General features: G+C 38.5%; 1 protein-coding gene across 4 annotated transcripts in view; it reads left to right on the top strand.

Annotated features, from left to right (window-relative positions):
• Window positions 1–27703, top strand: part of LOC126188233 (threonine--tRNA ligase 1, cytoplasmic) — a 161670-nt gene that overhangs the window by 109667 nt on the left and 24300 nt on the right. For all 4 annotated transcript variants that reach the window (XM_049929789.1, XM_049929787.1, XM_049929786.1 and 1 more), the window contains 4 exons: window positions 13060–13206; window positions 19195–19389; window positions 21606–21676; window positions 25193–25355. In XM_049929789.1, coding sequence (XP_049785746.1) covers window positions 13060–13206; window positions 19195–19389; window positions 21606–21676; window positions 25193–25355 — 576 coding nt within the window. The remainder of the gene's footprint in view (window positions 1–13059; window positions 13207–19194; window positions 19390–21605; window positions 21677–25192; window positions 25356–27703) is intronic.

The raw sequence follows: 27703 nt of genomic DNA, 5'->3' as shown, positions 1-27703 counted from the left end.
AACAGACATCAGGATGTTGAAAAATTGTTTCTAACCACACAGGCCTGCGAGGCCCGTATGGGAGGAAATGTGCACCAACGCTATAACACCAAGCATAGGTAAATTTTTATAATTTTTTTTCCCAAATTATGACTAACCTGACAAATTAGAAAAAGTCATAAAATTTCATTAAAATAAAATGTATAGTTACTAATAGAGAAGATATTAAACATCATGGATGGTCCTCTGAGGCCTAATGGTAGGTTAAGGTTTAACAAAGGGTATAATGCCCACTGTTCCGTCTCACATCTACTTTCGTCCCCCTCCTCCAGTCCCCCCTAAAATACAATGTATCCATTAATACAGTTTACTGCACTTACATGGGGTAGACACATTTAATACTTGTTCTTAAACCATTTCATTTAACGATAAACATTAATTTCACACCATTAAAACAGTGCTTTTAATAATCTGCTATTTTATCATCCCTTGAAATTTTGAAATGGGAAACGTTTTCACTAGGTGTAGTGGTTTTTGAGTTGCTAAAGAAAAAACATGAAAAAGTGACCTTCAGTTCCCCCAGCCTCCCACCTCTCCTCCTACTATGCTCACATGTCACTTGTCTTCTGTTTTGATGACATGCAGAAGTTATCAAATGCACTGAATTCTTGGGAGACTAGTTTTTTACAGAATGTGCCAAGGATTTAATGAATATGATAGTACATGGATGCCTTTGTTTTGGAATTACATTCTTGTTGAATTTCATCTATTCTACTATTTATTACAATTTCTGCTGCTTTACTAATGTTGAAAACTGCTTGGTTTTCAGCACCTTAATCACATGGAACTGAGTTAAAAACAGATATTTCAACTGTGGACATTATAATAAATAGTATCATCAGTGGCAAATGTGATATCATTTAAGAACATTGCCATGAGCTATGGTGTATAAAGTGTGAATCTAACAATTAATATCACTGGCTGGCATGCTGTAGGTCACCAGTTCAAATCCACCAGCAATTATTTGTTACTTAGTATTTGTCATTTCTGGAAGGTCCTTGAAGTACATTATGTTTGTGTATTCTGGAAAATTCAATGTTTTTATAAATAGCTGCACTCTCCATCCAGGATGTCAGTTCTGTTCTGGTTGTACACTGACATTCATAATAAATATGCTTTTAGTACTAAGTATTTTATTTCATTGATGACAATTCTTTCGAATTTGGACTAGTGTGGGGTTACAATGTGACATTGTTTAGTGGCGATACTGTGTACTTCAAAACATCTACATCACTCTGGTTCTTATTAGGCAAAGTAAAAGCTGTCTCTTACATGGACAGGATCTAGATTACAATTAGTACATCATTTCCACAGTGCTCAGTGGATTCCAAGTCAGCTGTACATCAGTGTTCCCTGGAGATGCTGGTCAGGACTCGACGAAATGGCTGGATTTGGTCGAGTCACCAAATACAAAAATACATCGGGGGGGGGGGGAGTTTGACATGAGAAATGTGTACTTTTACTTGGATGGCACAGCCCAACAGTGGTTCAAGAGCAGCAACAGAGAGAAGCTCAATTGCTGGAATGGATTCGAGGCCAAACTGAAGAAAACATTTAGCAACAATCAGTAGCAAGTGTGCTTAGCAGAAAAACAACTGAAGAACTGGGCCCAACATCATAGTGAAACGACATAGTCGTACATACTGAATGTTTTGGTCCTTTACAACATTGTGAATCCGAATGTGAGAGAGGCCAACAAAATCTCACATTTGATTAAAGGAGTTGCAGAAGACAAGTACCAAGCTCTTTTGGTTATCATTGTCACAGCAATAGAGAAATTCATCAAGTGGTGCAAGCCTACCAGGGAAATGCAACAGAAAGAGTGTCAGACGAAAGAGGTATAATCAGCTCCCAAATGTGGTCCGTATGGCAGTTGCGAAAGTCGACCATGTCCTTCCTTCTCTCACGCCAGGTTGTAAGAGAAGCCATGATAATAATTGACTATTCTATATTTACAATAAACGAATGAATGTATGTTGTTTATAAGACATGGCCCCTTTTATTTTGGACATCTCTAGCACTGGGAACATTTGTCTACAAGTCAAATCCACATTATATCAATCTATCCTATGAAAACACTATATCACAATAACTTTTGTACTCTCAGCACTGTTATGAAATAAACCATTCATAACAGATGATAGTAAAAGTATAAAATAATCCAAAGTGAACAACAAAATTCAGAAATTGCATTCCTCAAAAAGTATTGAGAATCCATTAAAGATACCAGGAGCACCGCCCGCGGGATATGCGGGACAGCCACCCATGTAATTCTGTAAATGGTACTGGAATACTGCTGTCACAGCACCCTGCAAAACTGTTTAACCAAAAGTAGACTTGGTTGTTAAAGGGTGCAGCACCATCAAACAGTATCAACAAATGGACAAAGTCACTCACCTATGAGCCATCAGTTATCCCCAGATGTTTCTAGGCTCTGAACTGAATCTGCTTAAATGAGGCTGCCCAGTAGGTGCCATCACCTGACACTCCACCCAGTCTCTAGGGATCCAGTGTTTGATGCAGGACATTTGTCACAGGACACTGGTGGTACTCTCCCACCTGGCGTGGTCTTTTGCACCATGCTGCCAAGACAACATGCATAAACATCACTGCTCACCATGACTGTCCCATCCTCCTGCCAGGGACAGCTCCTGGACCACTGACATCAAAGCACTGTACGGAAGTAATGAGGAAAATTCCTGTTGAGTAAGCATTCTCAACTCCGTGCACATTGCAGTGCTGCAGAATCCGCATCACAGTTTCCCAAACATGCAACTCTGCAGCCAGAACTACCAGCCAATAACACAGGAGTTGGAAAAGCAGCTGCACTGCAACAGTAGGTTACCTGAGGCAGAAGAGCTGAATGCTAGATATAGGATACCAATGATTTAGCAGTGAAGAGAACACAACATTAGTGGTGTGGCAAATCTTATGATTAGCTATGCCTTAATTTCAGGGTATATATTACAGAGATCATACATTGACATTAATTCATGTATTTGTTTCTAGACAGTCTAACCTACCAGCCCCAAGGCAAGATATTTGGTGGGAGATTGATGACTAAGCTTGAAAGGTGTTATGACAAAAGTTAGAGCATTTTGTAGAGGTTGATTGCTAGGGCTCAGATGATTGTCTCAACTGAATAGCCAGGAAGGTAACTTTCTCTCTCTTAGGGAATGGGTGGAAGTTAATGTATGTGACGATCTGTTGGGGTAATAAGTTGTGCTTATAAATTGGTGACTTTCAGTATATTTTGTTACATAATTAGACTGCAGATACAGGTTTGTAAAATAATGAAGATAATATTGTCTCTCAGTCTTTATAAGATTTCTTATATATACAGTAAAACCCTGAATTAATGAATCTACTTTTAAGGAAGTCCCCTTTTTAAAGGATATTTGTATCGGTCCTAGTGAATCTCGCACAAGAACAGTGTTATTCCTCTCCACTTTTAATGAACCTCACTTTTAGAAAAATTCCAGTTTTAACAAATAAATATGAAACATTCTGCAAATTAAAATCCAGATACACAATTCCTAACAAGTCCAAATGAGATTTCAGTTTGTTTAAATTTCGCACACGTCGTACTTTGTGTCATGTGATAGATCATAATCAGTCGACCTCACTTTTAGTGATACCAAAAGTGTATTGAACAAATCTGAAATCAGTTTCCATCCCTAATACATGACTCAGGTTATGTGATCTGATGTCACTGTCACAAGTCTATGAAACTTGAAAAATGTTTGTTTGTTGAAGCATTGAAGTTATCTATTTTACTTTTGTGGAATTATGGCATGCAAATGTAAAAAGCTTACAGATTCGCAAAAGCTGATGATCATCTGTGATGCTGGGGACAATCGTAACATTAAACTCTTCAACATGATTAAGAAATACGATTTAGTACCATCGACATGTGAGGTATACTAAAAAATTAGGAAGCATTCTTAAATGCCAAAGCTAATGATTGCTGTGTATCGAAAAAGAACAACATTCATATGTGTAGTTTAAACTATGTGGTAAATATTTTCAAGGAATGACCAGTGGCACCATTCCTACAAGCAGAAACATACTGCAAGAGAATGCATGTGCAATTGACCTGAAAATTATTGTTAAAAATATTACTGCATTGAATGGCTGGTTGGATAGTTTTAAAAAAATGTTGTTATATATTTCAAAAGTGTAACTCGAGAAATTGAGTCAGTAATATAATTTTCTGCATTAACGGAAAAAAGCTAAACAGGGGGGAAAAAAAAGTAAAGGAAGTATGAGGACACTTTTGTGTGTAAATGATGATGGAAACTTAAGAGTACAACAGCAGTGCCAAAATAACTTGAGAAACCTTTAAGAGATGTTTAAGGCCCCATGTCCCAAAGAGACAATTTCTAAAGAATATAATGTTGTTTTCCTTCCTCCATATTGCCACAAACCATCAGCAGAGAGAGCAGGCGAATACCACCCACCCCCTATTTCTGTCCCACTACATCACGAGACACAACTACAGGGTGTTTAACGTTGTTATACTGACCCTTCTGCAGCTCATCTTATAAATGCAATGCACAGACTTGTTCTGGTGGTTCTTATTTTCCACAGAATGAATTAACAATACATGAAATACAGATGTGAGTTACTAATAATATTAACGCAAGGAGTGCTTATGGACAGAATCTGCTTAAATCTCTGTGCACTATTGTGCACTGTTAGTTGTCCCGTTCGGCAGTTGTAGTGTTTTTCTGGGAGAGGCTGCTTTCCCCACCATAAGCACAGCTTGCTTTTCAATTCACAGAGAGGCCATTATTCACATAGCTCATGCTTGTATATTGTAGTTATTTTCAGTTTATATATTCAGAGTGACGCTTCTTCTGGAAAATCTGGAATTATCAGGGAATTATATTTTACCCGGGAAAATTGGAGGAACCACAGGGAATTTTAGGTCTTTCATAAAATCTCAGGGAACCTAGCATTGAAATTGAATGTTGTTGAGTTTTATAAATCAGAAATTTTAAAATTCTTCATATTTCATAGTGTGCTAATTATATTAATAGTATTCCGCATAAATTATCAATGTTTAAAACCATGGTTGAGCTATTACCTATGGCTGGGATATAGCTCTGCTGAGAGGATGGAAAACTAATTACTGTGAGGAGTTAGGAGCTTATCAGGAGCTGAGGATGGAAAACTAATAACTGTGAGGAGTTAGGAGCTTATCAGGAGCTTCTTGACATCATCTTACTTCTCACTCGTAGGGACAGTCAAATGAAAACTGAGACCCGCTACAACAGGAGCATGGGATGATTCCATACAGAAGTAATCATCACACACATTAAAACATTTACTCCACTGGGAGATGAGATGACATGACCAATTCCTGTTTTGTGGAATGCGGTCGACTGGTGACAGATCCACAACCGCACCCACTCTTGCACTTGCTCATCCAACTGACACCAACATCCATGCATGCCTTTCTTCAGTTTGTGAAAAATGTTTGGAATCATTCAGTGGTCCTGGCATGGTGGGCGTTTGGTTTTCATTTGATTGCCCCTCATATTAGACTTAGCTTTGGTATGCATATTTAATATTCGTTCTTAAATGTCTTCATTTAACAGTAAACCTTAATTTGATACCGTTAAAATACTATTTTTAATAATTTTGCAGTCTCCTGCAATGCAGAAATTATTAGTCCTAAAGGAAAAATGAATAGCACCTTTTTTTTTTTTTTTTTTTTTTTTTTTTTTTTTTTTTTTTTTCTTTTTTTTTTTTTTTGTAGGTTATTTGATGAAGTCTATTCTCATACGGGGAAGAATTTTTACTAGAAGCCACAGTTTTTTTTTATTTATTCCAGAAAAAAATTTAAAAAGCTGTCCCTAATCTCTCATCACCACCACCCATACACTCACATCTCACCCCTCAGGATTTTTAGTACATTTTTCATAGTACTCTCTTCTACCTCTGTGCAAAAGTTTGTTCCTACACAAATATTTTTCTTGTATTCGCCCTTCTTCAAAATATTCTGCGACATAAGTGGCTATGGGAAGCCGAGTGTTTCAGCATATCAATTACCTGAAGATGAAGCAGCAGTCAATTTCTCCTGTCCTCTTTCAAAAACTGCAAATACAAATGTTTTCTCTTTCTTCTGTCCAGGAAAGTATCTCTTAAGTCAATTATTGTGGTGTTCAACTTTGAAAGCGCTTTCAAAAAATAATCATTTACGACTAGATTTAGCTTATTTTCCTGCAGCTATCATGGCCTAAGTGATCTTCAGTAATTCATTTCGAAGGGTTGATATATTTATTTGTGTTTTTGCACTTGATGTATTCCCAGTAGATGGAATGCAAATGTGATGTCATGTCACTTAGTTCAGTACTGAGTGGGTGAAAGAGAATGTGTAAGGGACTAACAGTCTTACAAAATGGTCTGCAAATAGTCTCACCATGAAGGAACTAGCAGAGCTGGTAGTGTTAATTATTATCAAAATCGAAATTCTTAATGGATATTCTTGATAAAAGATAATGTGGTAAATTCTACACTGTTGGGAAACTGAAAGAATGAGAAAGTATCATACAACCATTTCAAAATATCAGCATTTATTTGTTACAGTATTATGAAAAGGATAGATTGATGTTCACCATGTAGAGGAGACATTGAGTTGCAGACATGCACAACAAAAACACTGTTGTACATTTGAGCTTTTGACCACACACACACACACACACACACACACACACACACACAACCACCATCTCTGGCCACTGAGGCTGGATTGTGACCAACGCATATCTGAATTGTGCTTGTCTGAAAGTGTGTGTGTTCTCTCTCTCTCTCTCTCTCTCTCTCTCTTTTAAAAAAAGAAGGCCTCTTGGCCAAAAACTCAAATGTATAGCAGTTTTTTTGTTGTGCCTGTCTGAAACTCACTATCTCCTCTATATGGTGGGTAGCAGTCAATCCCTTTTATAATACTGTCATTATTCCATCCTGGATTTTCCATTGTTCAACATATTTGTGTTAGTAGTACATACATGCCTACACACACAACAAACAGTATTTATTAGGCAATATACAGGGTGGTCCATTGATGGTGACCGGGCCAAATATCTCACAAAATAAGCATCAAATGAAAAAACTACAAAGAACGAAACTTGTCTAGCTTTAAGGGGGAAACCAGATGGCACTATGGTTGGCCCACTAGATGGCGCTGCCATAGGTCAAACAGATAGCAACTGCGTTCTTTTTTAATAGGAACCCCCATTTTTTATTGCCTATTCGTGTGGTACGTAAAGAAATATCAATGTTTTAGTTGGACCACTTTTTTCGCTTTAGATGGTGCTTCAATAGTCACAAACGTATAGTTACGTGGTATCACATAACATTCCGCCAGTACGGACGGTATTTGCTTCGTGATACATTACCTGTGTTAAAATAGACCGTTTACCAATTGAGGAATAGGTTGATATTGTGTTGATGTATGGCTATTGTGATCAAAATGCCCAACGGGGCTGTGCTATGTATGCTGCTCGGTATTCTGGATGACATCATCAAAGTGTCTGGACCGTTTGCCGGATAGTTACTTATTTAAGTAAACAGGAAGTGTTCAGCCACATGTGTAACGTCAACCACGACCTGCAACAAATCATTATGCCCAAGTAGGTGTTTTAGCTGCTGTTGTGGCTAATCCGCTCATCAGTAGCAGACAAATTGCGTGAGAATCGGATATCTCAAAAATTTCGATGTTGAGAATGCTACATCAACATCGATTGCACCCGTACCATATTTCTATGCACCAGGAATTGCATGGTGCCGACCTTGAACGTTGTGTACAGTTCTGCACTGGACATGCAAGAAATTGCGGGACGATGACAGATTTTTTTGTACGCGTTCTATTTAGCGACGAAGCGCCATTAACCAACAGCGGTAACGTAAACTGGCATAATATGCACTATTGGGCAATGGCAAATCCACGACAGCTGCGACAAGTGGACATCAGCGACCTTGGCAAATTAATGTATGGTGTGGCATTATGGGAGGAAGAATAATTGGCCCCCATTTTATCAGTGGCAATCTAAATGGTGCAATGTATGCTGATTTCCTACATAATGCTCTACCAATGTTTCTACAAGATGTTTCACTGCATGACAGAATGGCGATGTACTTCCAACGTGATGGATGTTTGGCACATAGCTCGCGTGCGCTTGGAGCGGTACTGAATAGCATATTTCATGACAAGTGGATTGGTCGTCAAAGCACCATACCATGACCCACATGTTCACCGGATCTGACGTCCCTGGATTTCTTTCTGTGGGGAAAGTTGAAGGATATTTGCTATCGTGATCCACCGATAAAGCCTGACAACATGGCGTCAGCGCATTGTCAATGTATGTGTGAACATTACGGAAGGCGAACTACTTGCCATTGAGAGGAATGTCGTTACACTTACTGCCAAATGCATTGAGGTTGACGGACTTTATTTTGAGCATTTATTGCAAGCTGTAACAGCATGCGTTCTCAGAAATGATAAGTTCACAAAGGTACATGTATCACATTGGAACAATCAAAATAAAATGTTTGAACATACCTACATTCTGTATTTTAATTTTAAAAACCTACCTGTTACCAACTGTTCGTCTAAAATTGTGAGTCATATGTTTGTGACTATTACAGCGCCATCTATCACAAAGCGAAAAAAGTGGTCCAACTAAAACATTCATATTTCTTACATGAATATGTAATAAAAAATGTGGGTTCCTATTTAAAAGATCGCAGTTGATATCCATTTGACGTATGGCAGCGCCATCTGGTTTCCCCCTTCAAGTTAGACAAGTATCGTTCTTTGTAGTTTTTTCATTTGACCCTTATTTCGTGAGATATTTGGCCCGGTCACGATCAATGGACCACCCTGTATATTCTTTTTTTCGTACTTTATGTATTCCATCTTGTTTCTAATTGCTGAATAATGCCAAGAAACTTTATCAGTAGAGCAAAACTGTTTCACAGGTGAATCAAAAAACTAAATATAAACTTCTTTTATACATTCATATTCTTGCTTTCTGTAGGTATGGAAAACTATTTTTGCTGGAGAGTACTCAAAGGAAAAACATGACGCCCTTTATGGTATGTCACAGAAAACAAAGCAATGAATAAAGCATGCATTAAGAAGTCAAAGAAGCATAAAATCCAGTGCTAATAATATCATCTTGATGAGAATAGATTAACTCCAAATCCTGGCAGACATCAGAATCAAAACTTTCTTCCCAATAAACTTCGGTGAAGTTCCACCTTCTTCGGTTGATAGTCTGTCTTCTAAGTTTAATGTCCGTGTGTATGTTACCATTTGAAGAGCATTGTGGAATATTTTGATGTTACATTCCATTCTATTATGTCCTGTGTTAATTGACCTTTAATCACTGGTGGTGAAGTAACACAACCACCCTAGTCTGCATCTACATCTACATGTATACTCCGCAAGCCACCTGACAGTGTGTGGCGGAGGGTACCTTGAGTACCTCTATCGGTTCTCCCTTCTATTCCAGTCTTGTATAGTTCATGGAAGTAAAGATTGTTGGTATGCCTCTGTGTGGACTCTTAATCTCTCTGATTTTACCCTTATGGTCTCCTCACGAGATATACGTAGGAGGGAGCAATATACTGCCTGACTCCTCGGTGAAGGTTTGTTCTCGAAACGTCAACAAAATCCCGTACCGAGCTACTGAGCGTCTGTCTTGCAGAGTCATCCACTGGAGTTTATCTATCATCTCCGTAATGCTTTCACGATTACTAAATGATCCCGTAACGAAGTGCGCTGCTCTCCGTTGGATCTTCTCTATCTCTTCTATATTCCCTATCTGGTACGGATCCCACACCAGTGAGCAGTATTCAAGCAGTGGGCGAACAAGTGTACTGTAACCCACTTCCTTTGTTTTTGGTCTACATTTCCTTAGGGTTTTTCCAATGAATCTCAGTAGGCACCTGCTTTACCGACGATTAATTTTATATGGTCATTCCATTTTAAATCACTCCTAATGCCTACTCCCAGATAATTTATGGAATTAACTGCTTCCAGTTGCTGACCTGCTATATTGTAGGTAAATGATAAAGGATCTTTCCTTCTATGTATTCGCAGCACATTACATTTGTCTACGTTGAGATTCAGTTGCCATTCCCTGCACCATGTGTCAATTAGTTGCAGCTCCTCCTGCATTTTAGTACAATTTTCCATTGTTGCAATCTCTCGATATACTACAGCATCATCCGCAAAAAGCCTCAGTGAATTTCCGATGTTATCCACAAGGTCTGTGAATAGCAACGGTCCTACGACACTCCCCTGCAGCACACCTGAAATCTCTCTTAGTTCGGAAGACTTCTCTCCATTGAGAATGACATGCTGCGTTGTATTATCTAGGAACTCTTCAATCCAATCACACAATTGGTCTGATAGTCCATATGCTCTTACTTTATTCATTAAATGACTGTGGGAAACTGTATCAAACGCCTTGCGGAAGTCAAGAAACACGGCATCTTCCTGGGAACCCTTGTCTATGGCCCTCTGAGTCTCATGGACGAATAGTGCGAGCTGGGTTTCACACAGTCGTTTTTTTCAGAACCCATGCTGATTCCTACATAGTAGATTTCTAGTCTCCAGAAAAATCATTATACTCAAACATAATACGTGTTCCAAAATTCTACAACTGATTGACGTTAGAGATATAGGTCTATAGTTCTGCACATGTGTTCGATGTCCCGTCTTGAAAACAGGGATGATCTGTGCCCTTTTCCAATCTTTTGGAACGCTAGAGACCTACAGTACACCGCTGCAAGAAGGGGGGCAAGTTCCTTCGCGTACTCTTTGTAAAATCAAACTGGTATCCCATCAGGTCCAGCGGCCTTTCCTCTTTTGACTGATTTTAACTGTTTTTCTATCTCTCTGTCATCTGTTTCAATATCTACCATTTTGTCATCTGTGCGACAATCTAGAGAAGAAACTACAGTGCAGTCTTCCTCTGTGAAACAGCTTTGGAAAAAGACATTTAGTATTTCGGCCTTTAGTCTTGCATCCTCTGTTTCAGTACGGTTTTGGTCACAGAGTGTCTGGACATTTTGTTTTGATCCACCTACCGCTTTGAAATAAGACCAAAATTTCTTACGATTTTCTGCCAAGTCAGTACATAGAATTTTACTTTCGAATTCGTTGAACGCCTCTCGCATAGTCCTCCTCACACCATGTGGTCTTATATTTGCTGACATATGTAGCAGGTTCAGAACTACGTGGCTGAGGTGTGAAAAAAAAGTGTATACACTCAAAAATAGTCAAGCAGGCTGAAATTAGTACATATTACTATTCATTTATTGCCATAAAATACTTGTAAGTTTAGGACGCCAGAATAATTGGAAAAATAGCATGTCACATCTGGGGCATCAGAGTCCAACAAGAAAAAGTCAAGGACGAATCTCAACATTAAATAACTATCAGTTGCAAGTAGTAAAGTGACGCCCCAAAATTTATGGAATTTTTGCACTGAAACTGGGAAAATGTCAATTTTTGTGACTTTTTGTTAAAAATAACCGATTCATATTATTTTGAAGAAAAACAGGCTTGGTTGAAAAAATTATTGTTTAATGTGATGTTTCGCATTTTTAGGGCGTCATCAGTTTTTGTTTGCTGTTGTGCTGTGAAATCAGCATACATCAAGATCGTGCTATACAGGGCATGTATCTTCTATACACACAACAACAGGTGTGGTGGTGACAGAATGTGGGTTCATTTAAACAGAGTGTAGTGAAATTGATTAACTCAGTTGAAGATGTTGAACATGTAAACAAGTAGTACGGAAAAGATGAAACGCGTCACTAAACAATAATGTTTGCAACTGGTACTGTTTTCCTTCAAAATAATCTTGATACGGGTGCTGCAGCAGCTAGCCTCATGGAGAGGGATATCACATTATGTCAATAAAATCACTTGTTTTCCATTATTTCTTGTGTTACTGTTCATGTGAAATATTCATGTCCCAATGTATAATAATCGTTGCCGTGGGAGAGTCAGTAAGTCATCAAAAATCAATAGTAAGATACTTTTCCAGTAAGTTGCTGCCTGAAATAATGTAGCAATCCAAAAATAGCACTAGTGGCAAGTGTGAAGGCTTTGGCATGCATTCTGATAAATTAACACTTCTCTGTGAAAATTTTCATACTATTTTCCAATACTTCCATTTTCCTCAGTCCCTGAGTGTGTGTTCTGTAATTATGAAATTTTAATACATGATTTTGACTACACATGTAGCCTAAGTATGACTTCTTGTTTTTGCAGCTGAGGCTGTACATTTGTAGTTGAAATCTCTGCGTGTCATGTTTAGATTTTTAGTTTTTATGTAAAGTATTACAAGGATCATATTTTGCAGTGAGAGAAGGTATCATTTAGTAATAGGTTTTAGTTATAAAATGGTTGAAGCCTATTGGCTTCTGTCTTAAGTTCTTCAGCTGATGTTTATTTAATGATTTTTCTGACATTTCACCAGCATGAGGGGCTTGGCATTGTCAAAGGTTCACCCTCTATTGCTGGTGGTGGACTGGAGAAAAGTTCGCAGCCAGAAATTGTCGCATCAAGGTCTGAGTGCTTTTGCCTGTTCATTACTGCTGTGGTTCTCCCCTTGCTATCAGCAATATATGTTCACTGCAGCATGGGAATCCATGATCTGTTTACCTGGAGAATTTCTTCTTGCTTGCTGAAACTGTTTCCATGTTTACGGATTTCAGTAGCTAGGGAATGACAATGGAAAAGTATTCAGACACTGGGATGACAGGTACTTATAATCTCTGGCTGTGAGCTCGATTCTAGTCCACCACCAGCAGAGAAGGGTTCGCCTCTGACAGTGCTATCAAAACCTAAGGAAAATCATCAAACAAACTTTGGCCAAAGAACCTGCAACAGGAACCAATAGATAATACATAGATTTTAGTTATTTAGTCTACACTAACAATGACTTGACTTCAGAAATTTTACATTCATTAATCTATTTATCATTGGCATTGCAGAACTCTGCAACGTATTGGGAAGGTAACTGCGAGGCTGAGTCACTGCAACGAGTCTACGGAATCTCTTTCCCTGATTCAAAGCAACTTAAAGAATGGGAGAAGCTCCAGGAGGAGGCTGCCAAGAGGGACCATCGGAAAATTGGAAGAGTATGTGTTTGTATATTTTTATTTTCATTAAGTAACATTTGTTTGTGCTTATTGCTGCTTCTTCAGTCTTGCAGTGAAAATAGACTGTGTAATATGCATTGTTTTGAAGTATTATTTTATCAAACTAAAATTAGAAATTTACTAACATTATTTGGATTATCTGTTACATGAGTGTCTGTAGTTGTTTGTTTTTTAAATGCAGCTTGACATTTTTATTGCACATTATATAAACTAAAGAAAATTGACAATGCCATTGTTTCCTAAACTACTTTGAGTTTAGCATCTCAATGTAATTAAAACCATTATCAGTAACAGAGTGTTTAAACTGATAACAGTAAAAGAAAATTTAATTTGAAAGTACAGTATGTGTAAGAATTGACACAAGAATTGTTTATTGTCTACAAAATGAATGAATGAAACACCTCAAAAACAAGAAACACACAACATTAAAGAGTACTGGAATTTTAAGAATGTATTTTTTTGCTATACTCTTTGCTATTGAATAAACAGTTTTAACAAGTGTATGTTGCCATTTGGGGGAGATCACTAATTCAGAAGCCCAGCCACAGCATTCACCTTCTTGTTTATATGCCTGTCCACTACTTAACACTTCTTCAGTACAAGAAGTAATTGTTACCTTAAAAAAGGGACCATTTTATCACTCTGGCAGTAAAAACATAACAGTATTTTTATTTTAATGTGTAGTTTTTGATTCTATTTTAGTGTTTTTTTTTTTTTTGTTTTTTTTTTTTTATAGGAACCCCCATTTTTTTATTACATATTCCTGTAGTACATAAAGAAATACGAATGTTTCAGTTGGACCACTTTTTTCGCTTAGTGTTAGATGGCGCTGTAATAGTCACAAACATATGGCTCACAATTTTAGACGAACAGTTGGTAACAGGTAGGTTTTTAAAATTAAAATACAGAATGTAGGTATGTTTAAACATTTTATTTTGATTGTTCCAATGTGATACATGTACCTTTGTGAACTTATCATTTCTGAGAACGCATGCTGTTACAGCTTGATTACCTGTAAATACCACATTAATGCCAGCCGGTGTGGCAGAGCGGTTCTAGGCACTACAGTCTGGAACCGCGCGACCGCTATGGTCGCAGGTTCGAATCCTGCCTCGGGCATGGATGTGTGTGATGTCCTTAGGTTAGTTAGGTTCAAGTAGTTCTAAGTTCTAGGGGACTGATGACCTCAGAAGTTAAGCCCCATAGTGCTCAGAGCCATTTGATTTGAACCACATTAATGCAATAAATGCTCAAAATGATGTCCGTCAACCTCAATGCATTTGGCAATATGTGTAACGACATTCCTCTCAACAGCGAGTAGTTTGCCTTCCGTAATATTCGCACATGCATTGGCAATGCGCTGACGCATGTTGTCAGGCGTTGTCGGTGGATCACGGTAGCAAATATCCTTCAACTTTCCCCACAGAAAGAAATCCGGGGACGTCAGATCCGGTGAACATGTGAGCCATGTTATGGTGCTTCGATGACCAATTCACCTGTCATGAAATACGCTATTCAATACCGCTTCACCCGCAAGCGAGCTATGTGACGGACATCCATCGTGTTGGAAGTACATCGCCATTCTGTCGTGCAGTGAAACATCTTGTAGAAACATCGGCAGAACATTACATAGGAAATCGGCATACATTGCACTATTTAGATTGCCATTGATAAAATGGGGGCCAATTAGCCTTCCTCCCATAATGTCGCACCATACATTAACTTGCCAAGGTCGCTGATGTTCCACTTGTCGCAGCTATCATGGATTTTCCGTTGTCCAATAGTGCATATTATGCCGGTTTACATTACCGCTGTTGGTGAATGACGCTTGGTCGCTAAATAGAACGCGTGCAGGAAATCTGTCATCGTCCCGTAATTTCTGTTGTGCCCAGTGGCAGAACTGTACAAGACGTTCAAAGTCGTCTCCATGCAATTCCTGGTGCATAGAAATATAGTACGGGTGCAATCAATGTTGATGTAGCATTCTCAATACCGACGTTTTTGAGATTCCCGATTCTCGCACAATTTGTCTGCTACTGATGTGTGGATTAGCTGCAACAGCAGCTAAAACACCTACTTGGGCATCATCATTTGTTGCAGGTCGTGGTTGACATTTCGCATGTGGCTGAACACTTCCTGTTTCCTTAAATAATGTAACTATCCAGCGAACCGTCCAGACATTTGGATAATGTCATCCAGGATAACAAGCAGCGTACATAGCACACGCCCGTTGGGCATTTTGATCACAATAGCCATACATCAACATGATATCGACCTTTTCCACAATTGGTAAACAGTCCATTTTAACACGGGTAATGTATCACGAAGCAAACACCGTCTGCACTGTTGGAATGTTACGTGATACCACGTACTTATACGTTTGTGACTATTGAAGTGCCATCTATCACAAAGCGAAAAAAGTGGTCCAACTAAAACATTGATATTTCTTTACGTACTACATGAATATGTAATAAAAAAAATAGGGGTTCCTATTTCAAAAAACGCAGTTGATATCCGTTTGACCTATGGCAGTGCCATCTAGCGGGCCAACCATAGTGCCATCTGGTTTCCCCCTTCAAGCTAGATGAGTTTCATTCTTTTGTAATTTTTTTGTTTTGTGCTTATTTCGTGAGATATTTGGTCCGGTCAGTATCAATGGACCACCCTGTGTGTGTGTGTGTGTGTGTGTGTGTGTGTGTGTGTGTGTGTATCTTACTGTCCCACTCCTAATACCTACAGTGGAAACTTATTTGCTACCAATACCTCTAACCAAAACTAACTTAATCCCAACATTGAACCTTAACTTTCCCAGTTCATACCACCATCTGACCATGGCCCTCACGCTCTCCCACCTAACCACCCCCTGGTTATCTTACAGGAATTCCTCAACTCCAACTTTGCCATACTATCTAGTGTACCTTCACTCACGATCTGCTTGATTTTGGAGATCACACAGCTATACAGTTCACAGGCCCACTTATAGAGGCCACCTGAGTTGCCCCCTTGGAGCACTCTGGTGAGCCACCAAACTGATCACAAATGAGTGTGTGTTCAGTGTTACGTGCAACCTGTACTTTGTCGTATCTTACGTTGGCTCTATAAAGTGCTATGTTCCATAAATCATGTTTGTGCTATACTGGGGAATGAAGGATGTGTTTGCAAGGATAAGTCCCTTCTGCATAGTTCAGAGAAGCTCATGGTGGAGGAAAGGATCCAGATGGTCCGGGTTGTGAAGCAGTCATTGAAATGGAGCATGTTGTGTTCAGCTGCATGTTGTACTATGAGGTGGTCAGCTTTGTGCTTAGCAGGCAGGCAGTGGCCATTCATCTTGGTGGACAGGTGGTTGGTAGTCATATCAATAAAAAGCTGTGCAGTGTTTGCAGTAGAGTTGGGACAAGACATGGTGGCTTTCACAGGTGGCTCAGCCTCTGATGGGATTGGATAAGCCTGTGACAGGACTGGAGCAGGAAGTGCTGGGTGGATGGATTGGGCAGGTAAGGTAGTGGGTTGGGAGTGTGAGTTGGAATGGCACTATGACAGCTGGAATGGCACTATGTCCCACCCCAATAACATGAACATTTCAGTGGAAGAAAGAACAGCCATCCACAGTCTCAGGAGAGACCCTGATTTAATCATCCTTTCTTTAGACAAAGGCTGTACCACTGTTGTGATGAAGCACATTGATTATCCGACACAAGGTGTGTACCAGTTGTCTGACTCCTCGGTCTACAAGTGCTGCCACAGTGATCCCATCCCAGATGTCCAGCATAGCCTCCAATCGCTACTCAAATCCTTAGGCCCACATCAGAATCCTTCCCCTAAATCCATCTCCCTTCTCACCCCAACAATCCCCCCACACAGTGACCTACGCTCTTCCCAGCAATTCTGGTTACTGTGCACCCACTGAAAGAATCTCTGGTCATGATGCTCAACACCTCCAACCAATTTTCCATAGCGTTACCTCTCGTACTGGAGATAGGAACAACTTCCTTCACCAACTCTCAACCATCCTCACCCCATTAGCACTTGTATTTATACGCATTGTTATTGAGTCCACCTCCCTATGCATTAATATCTACCACACCCAAGGCCTTCCCGCTATCGAACGCAACCTCTCCCAGTGTCCTTCTGACTCTAAACCTACCACTTCATTTCTATCAGCTGCATCCTCATACATAAATTCTTTTCCTTTGAGGAGAAAATATGCAAACAAACCTGCAGCACAGCCAAGAGCACCAACATGATACCTCCTTGTATCAGTCTGTCTATAGGAAACTTACCTAGCCTCCCAAAACTTTAAAACACCGTGTTTGTTTCAGGTTCATTGATGATATCTTCATGATCTGGACCCAGTTCCAAGACACTGTACTCTCATTCCTCCACAACTTCAAAACCTCTCCCATACAGCTCACCTGATGCTCCTCAGTCCAATGTGCCACCTTCACCTCTCTGATGCCTCCTTCGAACCATCAATAGAACCTCCATTTCAACAGTTCTCATACCTTTCACACCAAAAACTCACTTCCATATAGTCTCATAATCATGGGCGGTGCATCAGCAGTGACAAGAATTCCCCAGCAAAGTATGCTGAAGGTTTCACTAAGGTTTTCACAGACAGGCACAGTCCCTCAAACCTAGTCCACAAATGTATTTCCCATGCCATATCTCACATTCCCTTAATTCTCCTACCATCCCCAAGAATCAGCTGCATAGGACCGCCCCCTTCATCACCGAATAACGTCCCAGACTGGAACAACTAAACCGTTCCTTTGCCAGGGCTTCAACTATTAATAAACATGCATGGAAATGAGGAACTCCCACCCTGTTACAGCCTTATCCTATCCTATCAGAGGCAGGAACTCCTGTAAAAGCAGCCTAGTCTTATGCAAGCTCTGCTGCAGTTTTTGTACAGCATTTTCTGTGGGCATGACCACTAGCCAACTGTTGATCCAAATTAATGTCTGCTACCAAACGTTGACACAGAGTAGAGTTGATCACCCAGTGATGAACATACTACTGAGCACAAGATGCTAGATTTCAATGGCTGATTCACAACCCAAGCCATCTGGATCTTTGCCCCCAGGACCATCTTTTATAAGCTATGTAGATAGGAGCTATACTAGCAATGCTGTAATACTCCTGATCTCAGTCTCCTCAACCCAACCACCAAACTCTCATCCCACCAACAGTAGTCTCCCCTTCCTTTATTCTCTCCAATCCACTCACCCACCTCATAGTCATTATACACTCTCGTATTCAGGATGAGAGTGGTTTGTATCCCCCATTCAGCCATGAGCATTTAGGTTTTCTGTGGTTTTCCTAACTCATTCACAGTAAATGCCAGGATACTTCCTACGATATCGTTAATTTCCTTCTCCAATCTGAGCTTTATGCACCACTTCTAATTACCTGGTTATGGACAGGTTGTTAAACCCTAGTCTTCCCTCCTTCCTTCTTGTAGTAGATAAGTGCAAAGTGACCCTACTGTTTTATACATCCTGAAACATTTTTGTTGCTTCTATTCTGTCACAACAATAAGAATTATCAGGCCAATGACTTCCCTTAGTTGATGAGTTATGAAGATTTGCATTCATGTTGAATGTGGCAGAAATGTAGGACAAATCATTAAAGAATTTTGCCAGAAAAAACCATGTAGATGACAGCAGGTAAAAATTTGTAAATACGAAATAGAATATTATTCAAGGTCAGTACATCAAGTGACTGTGAGTTTATTGTCATGCATGAAATGCAAGAAATATCCAGTAAGAATCACTAAAGCAGGCAAGCTGGGAATTCGCATTCACGGAGGTCATGACAAAAGGTTAAGTTACACATACTACTGATTTCGTATACTATTTAATAAGGCACCAGAGGTTTCTTAATATTTGTTTATTTATTGAATGTGTGCATGTTAACTTCATAATTTTTCACAAATTATGCAATTGTGGCTTACTTTCATTTTTTCAGGAACAAGAATTGTTCTTTTTCCATGAGTTGAGTGCAGGATCTTGCTTTTTCTTACCAAAAGGAGCCCACATATATAACACTCTTATTGAATTTATAAAGCAAGAGTACAGGAAAAGAGGATTCCACGAAGTTGTGACTCCAAATATTTACAATTCCAAACTTTGGCAGACATCTGGCCATTGGGCCCACTATGCAGTAAGTTTACTTATTTGTACTTGGAATGTAAAAGATTTTGATTCAAACATTTGTACACAAGTTCAATGGAGCAATAAGCATTGCAAGCTGTTTCAGAAATTCCATAAATCCTCATTCAGAAAGTGAAAAAGTTCTGATAAAGGACAATGCTCATCTAAACGAATGCCATGGTGGTTCCTTCAAATATGATACAGCATTTTTCGTCCCAGTGATATACTGTGTGTGGCCTTCCATGGAAAAATGTTTATTTTATTTGGATTATTTCTTTACCATGAAATAACTCAAGTTTCTCATGGATCTTTACTGTGAGTTTCGTGCTAGTGCATTGTTAATATGTCTCAAGGAATCTTAGATTTGATCTCCCCTCCACCTCTCTCTTCATTGAAAAAACCAGCAAAGATATTTTATATTGGTTAGTAACAAAGATTGTGCTTCAGTTCTCTCTTCTGCTATAGACTAGTTCTAGATTAAAAATTGACCTAGTAAGATGAACAACAGTACTTCAAAATTCAGAATAATTTTCCAGAACCAAATCTTGTGAACATTTTGATTAAAATTGGAAACATGTTCAATAAATGTAATAGTTAATACAAAGGATTTCTTGTTCATTGTGTCTTCTGTATTGACTGGGCAATACATTGTCATTTCACAAATTCCATATATCTGCTCAGTATCAAGAGTTGTGATTATATGCCTTAGAAATGGCTATTCATTAGCTTCCTCCATATTATTAATATTTCCAACAGGAAGATGTTTTGTGGTTTCTCAAGTCTGTTATTGCGAACCATGGCCAATCATATCAGCATCAGCTTATGGTGTTTGAATGGTGCATAGCAGTGCACAGCCATCCACCTGCAGTACAGATGTGCACCTACACATTGGTTGTACCAATGCCAATATGTTCAAGTAAATCACAGCAAACTTGAAACATACAAAAACAAGCCAATACATCACATTCTAATTGATGATAAACAATTATGCATAAATGTATCAGCATAAATTACAAACATTCAATTTGCACACAATGTTTTTTCTGACATGCATCCAGATTCTGAGGAGAGAATTTGCCAACTGGATATTAAACCTTAGTCCTTATTATTCCTATAATTTTTTGCAAATCAAAAGACCTGTGAATTGTAGTGTCTATAAACTACCAGTGAGTGGTGAGCCCAGTTTGAAAGATTCAGTACAGTTACAAATTCACTTTTAATTGTTACCAGCACAATACTACATTTGTAAATTTCTTGTTTAAATGTGCTGCTGGTTGGAGATAATGGTGTTTAATAATACTGTAACTATATAGTTCAGCACTGGTTTCATGTCTACAATGAATAATTTTGTTTTATCTCCCCCTGACAAGCAAGGGAACTACCAGTAAACTTTGAAGACCTTTTACTAACCACTTTATAATAGCTTTCTTCTACCTACAGCATACTTAACTAACAAGATATAGTTTCTGTGACATTTGTACATATTTTTCTGTGAGGCATTCAGATACTTGTGAATACTTGGTATATTCACATTTGTAGTAGTTTTTGACATTGGCTGCTAACAAAAGACAGAATGTCACAAATTGAAAGTACAGTACTACTGGAAGCTTTAAGAACCCAGAGCTGTCCACCTTTTTGAGTTGCAAGGACAATAACAGTGCATGGCAAAACAATTGAGATTTCACAACAAATGGCTCTGTCTACATTTGCTACCACATAGTATCCATTACATGTTCTAACATTCTTCAAACTGACCCTGAATTGAAATGTTCGTGTTTGTTGCAGGATAGAATTTGAGTTTGGTTTGTGAAGATCATAACTATTTTTTTGTATGATAGGGGACCAGCTGCCTTCTTAGGCTCGTTGCTGGATACACTTTTGAATGTGGCTCTTGTCATATTTAGCATGGGTAAAAGAAGGAAAAATAATGTGGGGAGTTTCCTAATATTGTGTAATTTTCCCCTCTCCTATTGATTAGTGGTAAACAGATTACAGTACTCTCAATTTACGTCAAAGACAAGAATATTTAGATGACTCATTCTTTCATGGTAAAATCTATAAAAGTTTATGGATGAACCAATGAAAAAATATGAAATTCAGTCATTCATAACTGCTTGCAGTTTTAGTTTTGTGAACTTTTTTTCTTTCTGCCAGAACTAGCAATTGAGTTTTACTCTTCAACTCTTTTGTTCTAGTTCTTAGTTACATTCCTCATTTCTGTTACAGGAAAATATGTTTTCATTTGATGTCGAAAAAGAAAAATATGCCCTGAAGCCTATGAATTGTCCAGGACACTGGTAAGTAGGGAATTGTGCATATAAAGTACCTAAATTAGTCATTGTGATACTAATATGATGGCAGATATTATGGATGAAATAGGATAACTATATCATATCATACACACGACTAAATACTTTGTATCAAAGGTAACACTGAAACACCATGATGCTCATGGCCAAAATTAGTGGTTTGGGCAGCTTCTGCAATAATTACCATCTCAATATCATTTGTAATAAATTATTGGGTATAATCATTTACTGTTCTTCAGACTGTATGTTGTCAATGGACGAAGAAATTAGAAAATTGTACCTCCTAAAAGCGCAGCTGCTTATAACATTACAGTGGTACATGAAATACATTCTAAGCATATGAAGAATACTTAGTATTTATTAATTAAGGCATTTCTATCATCTTGGTCTGTAATTGTTATCCTTAACTGAGTAAAACACATTTTCTTCTTTTGTTCTTACATCCATATATTAAAGGCACTGCTGTACGATTATTAGTTAATTATTTCAGTTTCGTAAAAGATATTTTATGTTAAAACAAATGTAAGGTCATCACAGTTTTGCAGTGAATATTTACAAACAAACTCATTTTTCGCAGCGAAATGTTCATGTAAATTCAGTGTGCACTGCTGTCTCCAGTGTGTCTGAGGATGCTTTGTCTCACAGTAAGCGTATAGTAATACTCGTCAAACATGTTGCACACAACATCAATGTTTTTGGGACAACTGTTGCAAATCAGCATTCATTAAATTCATCACTGACAGACTACAACTACATAGAAATTCTACAGACCAATTGTAAACAAACTTTTGTGAAGGTTATAGATTATCAAGAGTTAAATTAAGCGATTCGAGGCATTGTTGTTGAGCTTGGCCTTTACGTCAATCATAAAAAGTCCTTCCATCAGAAATCTTCAAGAAAAAGTTACATTTTTTACAACACTGGTTGAATAATTTGTTGGCATTGGGAGTTAAAAGAAACAATTTTGACAATAACAATGACAAATTTTAAAACAATAGTAACATCACGTGACATTAGTGCCGTCTATTGCTCATTTGTAAAAATTCAAAGGCAGCAGTCGTATGAGCCATCAGTGTGAAAATATATCATGGTGCAATGTCAGGTAGCTATACATTTCATTTCTTGAAAATTTTCTGTAGGTGTTGCCATTCACGCAAACTACATATCTGTGTAATTATGGTACAAAAAAGATTTGGCAGAATGTAAATAATACTGATCCATAGTGAATTTTTTGCAGAAACCAAAGTAGAGAGTTTTTATAGACTTTGATGCGTTGAACATGAATATCATGATTAAAATTGTCTCCTTACCCAGTGTTACAACTTTATGTTTCACATATATTGCTGCTGTAATCAATAGGACATATACAAGTAGCCCACTGCCCTGTGTACTGCTGTTCCGTGGGAGAAATCTCATGGTGGAACTGGTCACCGTGCTCATACATGAATGCACCACAGTGCTCAGGGAACACATTTTCATCTTCAGGGTCATGTTGCAGTCGATGGCCTTATAAGTGTGAATGAGTTTTTCCACGAGGTTCCTGTAATTTCCTGCAATTGTGGAAGAACAATTTTGTTCAGAATCACAAGAGGTTCTTCGTCACTATTTTTTAACCCAGGCTCCAGAGCTGTTCATGGAGGCCATTCCCTCTGTGTGTGATGTTTTTATTTTGCATGACTGTCCCACTCACACAGTAGCAGCAGGCTTAGTGTAATCCTCTTGCGTATCCAACAACATTGCAGTGAATTTAAAGTCTCCACATAACAGTCATTCATGCTTATTGGAATTAAAACAGTTTACAATGTTCTTTAGCTAAGACAGTTATATGCAGCGTGGATGGATGGTCTTTCAGTACTACAGTGTAACAATATTGGTTTCAGGTTATTTTTGAGCCATCTATAAATTGTCTCCACATATCTGGTTTGTATGTAATGTTCAGGTCTTCCAACAAACTGTCAGAGTCACTGCTGATTGTAACGTTGCCTTCAGTACTGAAATGACACTCAACTTTTTTCAGACGATCCTGAAACACAGATAAACGTACTGTGTCAGAGAGGAGATTTCACTGCTGTAGGTTGAGGCCCAAGTTTTCAGATTTATGCTTTGGAAGATCTAAATCCTTAATCAGATCACTTGAGTTCACACTGTGTGGTTCTCCAGGTGTCAGTGTAGGTGTAAATGCAGGGTCAGTGTAACTGACAGATGATTGCGCTTTTTCAGCTGTATGTGTCAATTCAGCATCATCGCTATCACTGCTTGATATTGGTACAAGTGGGGGAACAGGAACTGGCAGTCCTTCACCATGAGCCACAGGGTGAACAATAGGTGGGATGTCAGGGTATTGAATATTCCTCTTCCTCATTGTATTGGCTCTTTTCCTCAAGGGAGATAGCATACTAAAATAGCAGTCAGGTGCACAGTTTGTAGGTCCACATCAAATAGCAGGCAACCCAAATTCCTTGGGAGCATTTTTACCATGCATCCAAACATTGTGTAGTCAAACACAAGGTGCAATACACAAGTGGAGCCCACAATTTATCTTGGTCTCTTACTTGGCACTTGAAATATAAGGTATACGCTTGTTTCACTGCTTTAGCCAAGGGCCACCTTCTTGAACCACTAATAACATCTGCACAAATGTGACAAAAGTTCACACACACACACACACACACACACACACACACACACACACACACACAAAGTAATAAAATTCTGCAATTCCAACACTTCACCTCATATACCTTCATTGCCAACAACTATAACACTCTTTCCAGTACCAAGTGAACTAATGTAGCACATGAACATACAGCCATGACAAACAACAATTAAAATCGCATCAGGTCTCTACTGACAATGCTCACGTGACCTGATGGTGCACACGAGTGGCAGTGTAAAGCACTGTTGTCAAATTATACTTGAAGTGTCTCCCCCCCCCCCCCTCCATACACACACACACACACACACACACACACACACACACACCTGTGCAGCTTCATAGTGCCAGTTGGACACTCTCAATGCTGTGGCTGTGAGTGCAGTTTATCACATGGATTGGGGGGAGGGGTTGTGGTGGGTGCAGTGGGTAGAGGAAGAAAGAGGTGGGAAGTAGGGGGAAGTGTTGGAGAGGATAGCTGGTGGCTCAGTGTGAGGCAACAGGTGTGCAAGATGGAGAGGCAGCAGAAGCACAGGACAGGAATTCAACACGCAGGCATCAAACTCGTGTTTTTGTGTGGTGCTCAACGACAGTGACTTGGTAGTATGGATAGGGAGGGTTGACAGGACAGAGGGGGGAAAACTGTTTGGTGGAGTTGTGCAGTTGTGCCCTAGATCATTAAAGGATTTATCTGAAAGGAGCAAGGTTTTCAAATTTATTATTATTATTATTTTTAACTTGTCAGCAACTTAATGCTTTTACTCTTAGGTGTGTGAAGACTCCTCTTGTAACAGACATGGATTATGAAAAAGATCATCATCATAAAACTTCATTGGTATTGTTCATTTCAGCTTAATGTTCGACCAGCGCACTCGATCCTGGCGTGAACTGCCACTTCGTCTAGCAGACTTCGGAGTGCTACATCGGAACGAGTTATCTGGTGCACTCACAGGGCTTACCAGAGTTAGGCGCTTCCAGCAGGATGATGCTCACATATTTTGTACAGTGGAACAGGTTAGTCAGAGGAGTGATGATTTCTGATGATCAATCATTTATCCAATTTCTCAGATTGTATACTGATTCTTTTCAAATAATAGACAATCGAGGATGGAATAATGACAGTATTATGAAAAGAATAGATTTTTACCCATAATATAGTGGAGATGTTGAGTCACAGACAGGCACAACAAAAAGACTGCTAAACATGTAAGTTTTTGACCAAAAGGCCTTCTTCTGAAGGAGACACCCCCCCCCCCCCCACACACACACACACACACACACACACACACACACACACACACACACACACAAACAAACAAACAAACAAACAAACACTGTCTGCCCACTGAGGTCTTTTGATGTGTCTGTCTGCGACTCACTATCTCCAGTGCATGGTGAGTAGCGAACTGCCCTTTTCATAATGTTGTCAGTGTGTTTGTTTTGTTGTATCTAAAACTGTAGGTTCCAAAGATTATAAATCAGGTATAATAGGCCTTGTTACAGAAATATCTCATGTCAAATATGACAGACTTTAGTTCCATCAGGTTCTGTAATTGTCATGTTTTCTTTTGGATGACTGGTGACACGTAAAGCTTCATTTTCAATAAATGTTTCAAGCCACATGCTTTAATATTGATTGTGTAAAATGAAACCTGCAAGATTATAGATTTCAGCAGCACCACAAATGTGTTTTACAATAATTCCTTTATACCTTGAATGTGTTCAAATGCTTTACTTTATGACAATCATATATTCCAACACAAAAATATTTTAACTGCTTTTATTGGTAATTGCTTTCTTAACAAGCTTTGCACTTTTTGGCATCTGAGGTGTTAATAATAAGTAATGATTTTTATAGGCTTTATTCTCTCGTCAGTGGCTGGAACATTATGCTACTGCTTCTCTTTAATGCCAGCTCTGAGCTCATATTGCTTTTTTGTAATGATGATATTGGCATTCACACTAAAAGCATGATTAGTTACTCTATTTTTCAGTCTTTTTTTAATTCCGTTCTTTATCAGGTAGTTGTTATTTGTTGACTTCAAAGGCTCATTGGTTAATATATTTCATCAATCATATCTTTATTAAAGATATCAGGTACACATAATTCTGCATGGTTATCAGTATTGCCATTTAATTTTTAAATCATCCCTTCCTATCATACCAACATATAGTGTGAATTTTTCAAAAGTGATTTCAAAGCTGCACTTTTTAATCCTCTTTAAAACCTCAAGTTCACAACCCATAGCCATTACCACCCCCTGGCATTGGCAGCAGAAGGTATTCTTTTAAATTCATGGTCATGAAGTGCAGTAAGACAAAGGTAACACTCCATAAGTAGCCCATCAGCTTGTCTCACTGGAGTAGCTACATTTGTTTTGTGCAGCTGTTATAACTTTTGACCTACCACTCACCATAAATGTGACAATTCATACAGATAAACATTCTGTATTTTACATTTCAGACAGTAATTTATACATCATTGATGGATTATTCTGCTTCTTTGTGTTAGTGTTGAAGTAATAAATTGACCCTCAAACCAAAAACAAAGAGATAAATGTTCTAAAATAGTGCTGCATCTTGCTCTGTTGTCTGACTGATCAGTCACATAACTCTCATTCTTTTTAGTTTTCCAATAATGCATTATATCCAAGACTTCCTGAAAGTCTTGCTAGGTTCTTCATAAGTAGGCACTACCACTCCAGACTCAACCAAATATCTTTCTTTTCTTATAGCAAGTAACTCTCAGGAAGAGTTTAAGCAAAAATGATTTACAACATTTATTTATCATTTGCAAACAACACACAAAACTGTTAGAGATGTACCTTACAAATATTCTTCAGCTTCAAACAATAATACTTCTCCTCTGTTAGTCCTTTGCTCGGAGGACAAAGCATAAAGAGCAGCATAAGTTCCACCCAGAATTATGGCAAAAGTCATGTATATACTGAAGAGATTCCCTGTTATTTTATTTTGCCCTCTATCCTCTCTTCTGTTTACTTTCTACTTTGTCATTATCTCCTTGAAATATTATTTCATTTTTAAAATCACCACCATCATTTTCCCCTGTTATCATCATCATTCTTATAGTCATCCTTGCCCGCCACCTGAGAGCATTCATTCATTTCCATTTGACTCTTTCATCTTCTGTTTACATTTCTTTTCTGCCATCTACCAATACCTCTGTGCTGATAATATTATGGATTTGAAACTTTACTTTTGGACTTATGTTGCTAAGGGAAATTTTTGTCATTTTATTTTCTCAAATGTAGGATTTGGGGCTATTTTTCCTTCCATCCAGTGTGTAGATATACCCCTCTTTTCCCCCATTTTTTTCTCTCACCTGAAAAAGGTGTATATTG

Source organism: Schistocerca cancellata, chromosome 5 (genome assembly GCF_023864275.1).
Source record: "Schistocerca cancellata isolate TAMUIC-IGC-003103 chromosome 5, iqSchCanc2.1, whole genome shotgun sequence".
Classification (NCBI taxonomy): Eukaryota; Metazoa; Arthropoda; class Insecta; order Orthoptera; family Acrididae; genus Schistocerca; species Schistocerca cancellata.
The sequence above is the reverse complement of the archived record's forward strand: the minus strand, read 5'-3'. Positions and strand labels throughout refer to the sequence as shown.